We start from the raw sequence: 9976 nt of genomic DNA on the forward strand, positions 1-9976 counted from the left end.
TCTGAATAAGGGCATATGGTATAATGCAACGATGTATCTTTGCAGAGAACTCACTGATTCACACGTTTTCTATACAGATATAAATTCAATTGAAACAGATGATAGAGTAATAATTACTTAAATTCTAACAGTTGACATAATGTCGATTTTAGTGTTTAAATCCTAGAGACAAAATATTAGGGAATGAGACTGCAGGCCTTAGAATGTCAGTGTACAGTGGATCATAGTCCACATACTGTAGATTACTATGTTTATACTGTATACGCAGCTTCTTGGCTTGCTACATGTGGCGGCGACTGTTGTAAAAGATGGTCGCAACAGAAGTTATATTGCAATTAGTTTTCTTCCCAAAGTTTTGTATGCTTTTTAGTATTATTAGCATTGATTGATTATTTTACTATTGTGATTTATTTTTATGAATATTATTATTATTAAGTATATTAATAAAGTATTAATTGTATTGAAAGTTTTAGTGTCACGTGCGCTCTCTAATTCTATATTTCTGTACACAGACTCAATTGTATCTAAGGGCTGTGTGTCTAAGTATAGCACACAAAATCCTAGGACGCACCTTGAGAAAGAGATTAAAGAACCTTTTTTTTTTGCAATTAATTGCACCAATTTCAAATGTATGGTGATAAGCTCTGGTTTTAAACTGTAACACTAAACGACATTATGTCGACTGTTAGAATTTAAGTAATTATTACTTTATCATCTGTTTCAATTGAATTTATATCTGTATAGAAAACGTGTGAATCAGTGAGTTCTCTGCAAAGATACATCGTTGCATTATAACATAATACGAAACTGCAACATCTCTACACATTCTAACATAGGACACAGTTTATTTAAATTGTTACCTCTCACAAGAGACTAACTGTGGCATATGAAGGAATTTCCAGCTATCTGTTACACCCCGATAAACGAGGCGATACCCAACAAAGGGGGTTATTCTAGTCCATTCTTTCTGACAAAATCCTTCTTAGATGGACAAAACCATGTGCACTGCGGGTGGGGCAGATGTAACTTGTGCAGAGAGAATTAGATTTGGGTGGGGTTTTTCTTCAAAGTGAGATCTATATTGAAGTGTAAAATCATGCAGTCAGTATTTTCCCTGCACAGTAACAAAATAACTCACCCAAATCTAATTCTCTCTGCACATGTTACATCTGCCCCCCTGCAGTGCACATGGTTTTGTCCATCTAAGAAGGATTTTGTCAGAAAGAATGAACTAGAATATACCCCAAAGACACGAGAACACTTACTTGCCAAATAATTGAATACATTGGAGTCAATAGGAGAAACCTGTTTATTATATTTACCTTACTCATAGGACAGTGCGTAGTCAGTGAGCCACCGTATTTTAAACGCACCCTATCCTTTCCCGATATTTCACTTAATGTTGTCCTGTGTGTTGCTATATTTCTCTAGTGTTTAACCATACTAATAAAGGTTACATTTTATTAATGAGAGACCATATAGGTGCACCACGCAACAGACACCCTTTTCTTCCTTCTTTGCTTATGTGAAATATGCAGCCTTTCGAGTCAACCAGAATAAGGTCCAATGTGTAATGGGCATTACAGTGTTATTGGTACGGTTATGTGGCCACACCCCTTTGGCGCGCACTCTCCCTGTTTTGACTGCAGTGATGGGTCAGTCACCACTTCCCTTTCTGGCACACAACACCATAGCGGCTAGTTACAGCACTGGAGGTGAATAGGATTGTGCTACTGTGTGGAGTCATTTGGAGTGGGAGTATTATTCTGTGGCCATGCCCCTTCCTTGTGAGCCCAAACATCTTTTTTTCAGTGTGCGCTGTCCCTTTGCAAAGTATGAGAGGGAAAAATGTAAAGTTTGCAGGAGGGCATCGCACACCCTAGCACCAGCCCTGTGGTCACCTAACCACAGAGGTTTAGATAACCAATAGAGAGTACATGGTCTGGGCCCCTTGATAAATATATATTTTTCATACTGCGGGTGGGGTATAGGGTTCCGACAGTCAGGACCGCCTCCGGCACCCCATAATGCTAGTCTATGCATTATATAATGTATCAGAATAAAAGCAACACACTTTCGAAAATACAACATAGTGCTGTGCAGTATCAGAGAACATACTGTAAATAAAATGCAGTGCGCAGTCTGAAACCTGATCTCTATAAGAGGGAGTCGGACCCCCAAAGGGGATTTCCCGTGTGCCCCGTGTGCCAGCCCAACTCTGACTCCAGCACATTCGCCTGTCATTAAATAGCACTACATGGAAAAAGGCCACAACTTACTGGTTGTAATGCATCACTGAGCTGTAGTCGTACGGCAGACCATGGTCATCTGTGTTCTGGATGGCAAAATTCATCACATGTTCTACAAGAGGAAGAGATCGATTGAGTGTAAACACAATGCTTTCTCTAAGTAACAAAACAGGGGCTTAATTCAGCCCCCTTTGGAGCGAATGGCTCAGGAAGTGCGAAACTTGCCTTTAGAACAGGGCTGAATTAGGCCCCTTTTGAGGCTGAATTAGGCCCCATATTTGTGTTATTGTTTTGCATTTGTACCTGGTGAGATATACTGGTAATTGATGGTGACATATTTATCACGGTCAATCCTTGTATGTTCATGGTAATATCCCAGGGCATGATCTAGCTCATGTTGTATGATTCCTCTGGACATGCAGCCATTGGTATCTATGGCAACCATCTGACCGCCCCCTATTCGTCCTACGTATGATGCACATCTGGAAGCAGAGATAACGTTACGTCAGTATTCACAGCGCACTTGTTATGGCAAAATAATACAAGAAAAAAAGTTCAAAAATAATAATAAAAAATGTGAAGAACAATAATATAGAACTACTTAATATAAACTGTTATCCGAATATTTCTATAGGGAGGGTTGTAGAATTAGCAAGTCGTCTATTAGGACGTACAGGGTTATATAGATCTGAGCGCTAGGCTGTAAATTCGCTGCCAGGCCGATTATCGATTGACTGTGCTTGCGTATATAACACTAAGCAAGGCCAACTGCGGAAAAAATCCAGCATTATTTTTTTCATCGTTGCCATACGCAAGTTGATTGACAGAAGGCCGGTGTTTAGAGAGGGTAACCAGGCCTTTTGTGGGCGTGTCAGGAAAGGTGCAGGTGTGCCCAGGTATTTTCAGGGAGGGCGTGTGATGTCAGCTATGGCCCCCGATCAGCCTGATTCTATTGCACCAGCCGAGTATGTCCTGGCCGACGCACAGTCTGCACACAGTGGAGATACAATTTGATGGTGAGTGACTTGCGAATGTATTTTGCGATGTGCGATATTTCTTCAGGGTGGGATTTCACTATGGCGGGTGACAGATAACTGATTGCAGGGTTCTGCAAAGTACAGTAGCAGAGAAGCAGGCAGGTTTGAATCACCCCCATGGATTAGAAGATTTTACCCGTTTGATGAGACAATGTTGAGGAAATCCTTCTCTGTTGTCCAAGGTATAAACCTCACACACGTCAATGTACTAAACTCATGTATGGAATTGTTGAACAAACTGATATCACTCGGACCTGTGGACAAGTAAAATAACCCAGTCATTACACTACACTGACGTATGAAGGTCATGGAGTAATATCATAAAACATATGGAAGAAGAAACTCACTATACACAGAGGGTAAGGTGTACGGCACAGGGACAGTCCCATCTGCAGATTTGGGCCACGGGCATGTTGAACAGGCGATGGCGCTGCGTCCAATATTAATTAGGATGTCACCTCCCATTATCGGCAACGTACTCTCTGCATTAATCATAAGAGGGAAACATTCATAGGTTAGTGGAATGGGTACTTATGTAATATCTGGGCTCCCGTTTTTCTTATGAGACCGCGTCCCCTCGCGGGGCTCACTGCGCTCGCCACGCTTCGGGCACGGTGGCTCGCTGCGCTCGCCACACTATATAAAATCAACTCCATGCGTAGTTGGATAGTAGGGGTATGAAAAAATGGGGTGCATTTAACATGGGAGCCCAGATAATACATAAGTACCGTGGAATGTTTTAGGGGTTGATGTACCAAGCAGCGAGAGTGGAGAAGTGGAACACTGGAGAAGTTGTCCATAGCAACTAATCAGCTACTAACTGTCATTGTAAAGAATGTACTTGATGGTTCTCCTAAGCTGCGTGATTGCTATGGATCTTATCCACTGTTTTACCAAGTTCCTAGTGAGATTTTCATGCCACAGTAAAGGCCCACACACACAATGGGCGACTTTGAGCTACAGCTCAGTTTTGTGGTTTCAGCTGCTTTCATCTCAATAGCGTGTACGGCCCGGCGGTGAGCGGTGATACACGCTCCCGCATCCTCCCCGGCCACTGACACTCATCTGCTGGAATTACCAGCAGATGATAGACAGGGTGGATGGCTTTCCCTAGTCTCCTGCAATGGCTAGTCGTCCACTCCTGGGAAAATCGCTCAGAAGGGCAATAAAATCGCTGTGTGTATTCATTGAGAGATTTTCCCCATCGTCGCTGTCCCTACGACGTGCTGGGCAGAATCCCCCAGTGTGTATGGACCTTTAGGGGGTTATTCTGTTTGGTACGGTGGGACCATATATGGGCGGATCAGGCTTTTTTTTTTCATCTGCGCATGCGTATCTTTCGCAAAGCGCATGTGCGGCGACCTCGCACCGCTCACGGACGGGTATCTCCGTGCGATAAAACCTGTCCGCAAGAGCACGGTCATTGTGGGCGGCATGTGGGCGTTTTTATGGGAGCGGCTGGAATAATGAGGAAAACTGGGCGTACACGGGGGTGTGCACACAAAATGCACGGTGCCACAACCGCCTTGATCGGCGAACGCACCGTGCATTTTGGCCCAAAAACAGGCGGACGCCAAAGATAGCTCCAGACTAGCCCTAGAGATACCGCATGAGAGCGGACGCCTGGGTCTGCTAATTAACGCTGATTACTACACCTGAATGTAATAAGCAATGCTGCAGGCTATTAAGTGAAAACCATTATTTCACTACCTGCAAGCCACACACAGCCCTCAAACACATTGGAAGCTTATCTTTCTACACTTCTCTACATGTAAAGGTTGGTTTCATTTTAGGTAAGATTCATTCTAAGACCTGGTTATATATGTCAAGGTAGTTATTTTATAACCATCTACACCCATTCAGAAAGTGTTTTGGTATACTTTAAAAAGCAGGACACTCAATTCACAGGAGTCGACATGTGTCAACTTTTTCACTGTAACACAAACATGTCAGTTTTTTATTATGAAAAAGACACATAAACCACGTCTCAGAGCAACAATGATGTTTTTGGACTCTACTTGCAATGGCCACTATTTTGCACACAATCTGTATATTTTTTCCCAAGAACATACATTATTCTCTTTCATATCTGCTATGAACTTTATGTTGCACACTCTGTATGTAAGATGCCACCAAGCACATTATTGCAATCACATATCTCTAACAAAGGCGTACGCTCAGATATACGGAAGGTGTCGGTGGGAAAACGAACGAGATCCATCCGTGCACTGTGGCGTATGTTCTGATGTACGCCAGGTATAGGTGGCTAAGAGGGAGATCTGTCCGTGCACTGTGGCGTACGCTCTGATGTACGCCAGGTATCGGTGGCTAAGAGGGAGATCCGTCCGTGCACTGTGGCGTACGCTCTGATGTACGCCAGGTATCGGTGGCTAAGAGGGAGATCCGTCCGTGCACTGTGGCGTACGCTCTGATGTACGCCAGGTATAGGTGGCTAAGAGGGAGATCTGTCCGTGCACTGTGGCGTATGCTCTGATGTACGCCAGGTATCGGTGGCTAAGAGGGAGATCTGTCCGTGCACTGTGGCGTACGCTCTGATGTACGCCAGGTATCGGTGGCTAAGAGGGAGATCTGTCCGTGCACTGTGGCGTACGCTCTGATGTACGCCAGGTATCGGTGGCTAAGAGGGAGATCTGTCCGTGCACTGTGGTGTACGCTCTGATGTACGCCAGGTATCGGTGGCTAAGAGGGAGATCTGTCCGTGCACTGTGGCATATGCTCTGATGTACGCCAGGTATAGGTGGCTAAGAGGGAGATCCGTCCGTGCACTGTGGCATACGCTCTGATGTACGCCAGGTATCGGTGGCTAAGAGGGAGATCCGTCCGTGCACTGTGGCGTACGCTCTGATGTACGCCAGGTATCGGTGGCTAAGAGGGAGATCCGTCCGTGCACTGTGGCGTATGCTCTGATGTACGCCAGGTATCAGTGGCTAAGAGGGAGATCTGTCCGTGCACTGTGGCATACGCTCTGATGTACGCCAGGTATCGGTGGCTAAGAGGGAGATCTGTCCGTGCACTGTGGCATACGCTCTGATGTACGCCAGGTATCGGTGGCTAAGAGGGAGATCTGTCCGTGCACTGTGGCGTATGCTCTGATGTACGCCAGGTATCGGTGGCTAAGAGGGAGATCTGTCCGTGCACTGTGGCATACGCTCTGATGTACGCCAGGTATCGGTGGCTAAGAGGGAGATCCGTCCGTGCACTGTGGCGTACGCTCTGATGTACGCCAGGTATCGGTGGCTAAGAGGGAGATCTGTCCGTGCACTGTGGCGTACGCTCTGATGTACGCCAGGTATCGGTGGCTAAGAGGGAGATCTGTCCGTGCACTGTGGCATACGCTCTGATGTACGCCAGGTATCAGTGGCTAAGAGGGAGATCTGTCCGTGCACTGTGGCGTACGCTCTGATGTACGCCAGGTATCGGTGGCTAAGAGGGAGATCCGTCCATGCACTGTGGCGTACGCTCTGATGTACGCCAGGTATCGGTGGCTAAGAGGGAGATCTGTCCGTGCACTGTGGCGTATGCTCTGATGTACGCCAGGTATCGGTGGCTAAGAGGGAGATCCGTCCGTGCACTGTGGCATACGCTCTGATGTACGCCAGGTATCGGTGGCTAAGAGGGAGATCTGTCCGTGCACTGTGGCGTATGCTCTGATGTATGCCAGGTATCGGTGGCTAAGAGGGAGATCTGTCCGTGCACTGTGGCATACGCTCTGATGTACGCCAGGTATCGGTGGCTAAGAGGGAGATCTGTCCGTGCACTGTGGCGTATGCTCTGATGTACGCCAGGTATCGGTGGCTAAGAGGGAGATCTGTCCGTGCACTGTGGCGTATGCTCTGATGTACGCCAGGTATCGGTGGCTAAGAGGGAGATCTGTCCGTGCACTGTGGCGTACGCTCTGATGTACGCCAGGTATCGGTGGCTAAGAGGGAGATCTGTCCGTGCACTGTGGCGTATGCTCTGATGTACGCCAGGTATCGGTGGCTAAGAGGGAGATCTGTCCGTGCACTGTGGCGTATGCTCTGATGTACGCCAGGTATCGGTGGCTAAGAGGGAGATCTGTCCGTGCACTGTGGCGTATGCTCTGATGTGCGCCAGGTATCGGTGGCTAAGAGGGAGATCTGTCCGTGCACTGTGGCGTATGCTCTGATGTACGCCAGGTATCGGTGGCTAAGAGGGAGATCCGTCCGTGCACTGTGGCGTATGCTCTGATGTACGCCAGGTATCGGTGGCTAAGAGGGAGATCCGTCCGTGCGCTTTGGTGTATGCTCTGATGTACGCCAGGTATAGGTGGCTAAGAGGGAGATCTGTCCGTACACGGTGGCGTACGCTCTGATGTACGCCAGGTATAGGTGGCTAAGAGGGAGATCTGTCCGTATACGGTGGCGTACGCTCAAGTGAACGCCACTCCCCATTGTCGGTGTCTGTGACCGTCCGTGTGCGGCTCTTCTGTGGGCAGACTTACACTCACCGTGAGCATACAGAAAACACACGGTGTGACGGACCGTACATACGTTTCACCGTATCAAACAGAATAACCCCCTTAGTCTCAGTTGCAATTATTCGGATATAAGAAAAATATTGGAAATTAACTGTGAAATATTTCCTGCAATGTAAATGCTGAAATGACAAAAATGTCTCCAGATTCCCAGCTGTGACCACGGCTCCTTTACATGGGAAATGGTCACTAGGTCCATCCGATACAGGTAGACATACATTAGGTCGACCACTGATGGGCTACAGGGCTTAGGTCGACATCAGTAATAGGTCGACATGGCTAAGGTTGGCAAGGTTAGAAGGTGGACACAAGCAATAGGTAGATTGACAGTCAAAAGGTTGACATAAGTTTCTCACTGCTTTTTTTGAGCCGACATGTGCCGACAGGCGGTATTTCATACCATACCATCTACTACCGCGTGGTGGGAAAATATAATAGTGCCCGAAGCATGGCGACTGTAGCAAGCCATGCAAGGGGATGGGGTACACTTGTACAGCTGGTGACCTTTTGAATGTCGATCTTCCCATTGTCAACTTAATGCTGGTGTCGACCTTCCGACCCTGTCACCTTACCCAGGTTGACCTATTTCAGGTGTCCTAAGCCCTGTCGACCTTCGCTGAGTCGACCCAATGACCGCTTTATATTATGCTTTAGCATTTATAGCTGCAATATGTTTATACAGTACCTTTGTTGGCTTTAATAATGTTGCTGAAGACATAGGGGCTTTCTGTAAATACAAGCACACACATACAGTAATGTGATTACAGGTATATATCAATTATCAGTACAGTTTGTTATTGTTCAGGATACTTTAGAAATCATGTGTAGGTTTCTTGATGTTTGTGTCTGAACTTTCATATGACCCCGTAAAGTTTTTATTACCATGACCTTTTTGAGCCCATGTACAGTTAGACATACTGCTATTACCTGTCGTTTCCTTTCTGGGAATGTGGACCATAAATACGGACATGTTAGTGTCTGATATACATTGACATTTCCATCATACATACAATTGTTCCTGTATATTAAAAATGGACCTTTTGACAGACAGATACATTGTTCAATCTTTGTATATCCATATAATTAAATTGCACGTGAAATTACTATTGTAAATAAATAGAAGTACACTGTAAGTTATATGGCTGTGCAATGATTGAGGGATCTATAGGCACCAAAAGGTGTGCCTGGCATTCGGAACCCACAATAGCTCTAGATCAGTGGTGGCCAACCTGTGGCTCTTGAGCCTCATGCGGCTCTCCCCCTTGTAAAGTGTGGTTCCTGCTCCCACTGCTGCCCACCGTCCGTCCCAGTCCCCCCTGCTGCCGGTTACTTGAATCCCTTCTCCTTCTGAGGGGAGGAGAGTGCACATCGCGTATCTCTCCTACCCCTTACTGTGCATCCTTGTGACTGGGCCATCTGTTAATTAGAGCTCGCGGGCCAGCAGCCAATCAGGAGCCGGCCAGCAAGCTTTGATTGGTGGATGGCCCAGTCACAGGGAAGTGAGGGGGAAGGAGACGCGCGGTGTGCTGTGCTCTCCTCCCCTCGGTGACATCACAGAACTGCAGGGGGACGCCAGACTGTCCTCTCCCCGCCCGGCAGCAGCAACAACAGTGAGTGCTGCTGCTGGGAAATTTGCACTGTGGGGGCAAAGCAGCTTTTTGGCACTGTGGGGGAATACCAGCTTTCTGGCACCGTGTGGGGGGCATATGTGTATCTGGCACTATTGGGGGCATATGTATATATGGCACTGCACTATTGGAGGCATATTTGTATCACACCCACCCAAGGGGTCAAAATAGACTACGCCCCTTTTTTTGGCGCATGCGCCTTCGGCGCGCGCATGATGTCGGCTCTTTGGCTTGACTACCGATATTTTTCGGCTCTTTACCTCTGACCGGTTGGCCACCCCTGCTCTAGATTGTCGGTCGGAGTGTTGGTCTTAAACTGGCCATACATTAGTCAGACCAGCATCCAATCACGATATCCCTTGAACTCTTCGGCAGCTCCTGGACCCAGATTTTGACGTAGATTGTGCCAATAATGTAACCGGTCTTGACAGATCCTATGCGCAGCACGTACGATCATGGGATCCATATCCCGATCCGTGGAAACCGGACGTTAAGTGGGAGTATTAACAAAAATACAGGCGTGTCCTAAAGAAATGCCCGGAGTGA

The 9976-nt window shown here is 46.9% G+C and overlaps 1 protein-coding gene across 1 annotated transcript in view; it reads right to left on the reverse strand.

Annotated features, from left to right (window-relative positions):
- LOC146049556 (astacin-like metalloendopeptidase) overlaps positions 1-8772 on the reverse strand; it is a 59444-nt gene extending 50672 nt beyond the window's left edge. Inside the window, exons 1-6 of the mRNA XM_083166082.1 lie at positions 8730-8772; positions 8488-8529; positions 3634-3768; positions 3423-3540; positions 2553-2731; positions 2280-2361 (exon numbers count right to left, since the gene is read on the reverse strand). Of these exons, the coding sequence (XP_083022208.1) occupies positions 2280-2361; positions 2553-2731; positions 3423-3540; positions 3634-3768; positions 8488-8529; positions 8730-8772 (599 nt within the window). The remainder of the gene's footprint in view (positions 1-2279; positions 2362-2552; positions 2732-3422; positions 3541-3633; positions 3769-8487; positions 8530-8729) is intronic.
- Between the last annotated feature and the right edge of the window lie 1204 nt (positions 8773-9976).

This window comes from Crinia signifera, chromosome 12 (genome assembly GCF_055691185.1).
Source record: "Crinia signifera chromosome 12, ASM5569118v1, whole genome shotgun sequence".
Lineage (NCBI taxonomy): Eukaryota > Metazoa > Chordata > Amphibia > Anura > Myobatrachidae > Crinia > Crinia signifera.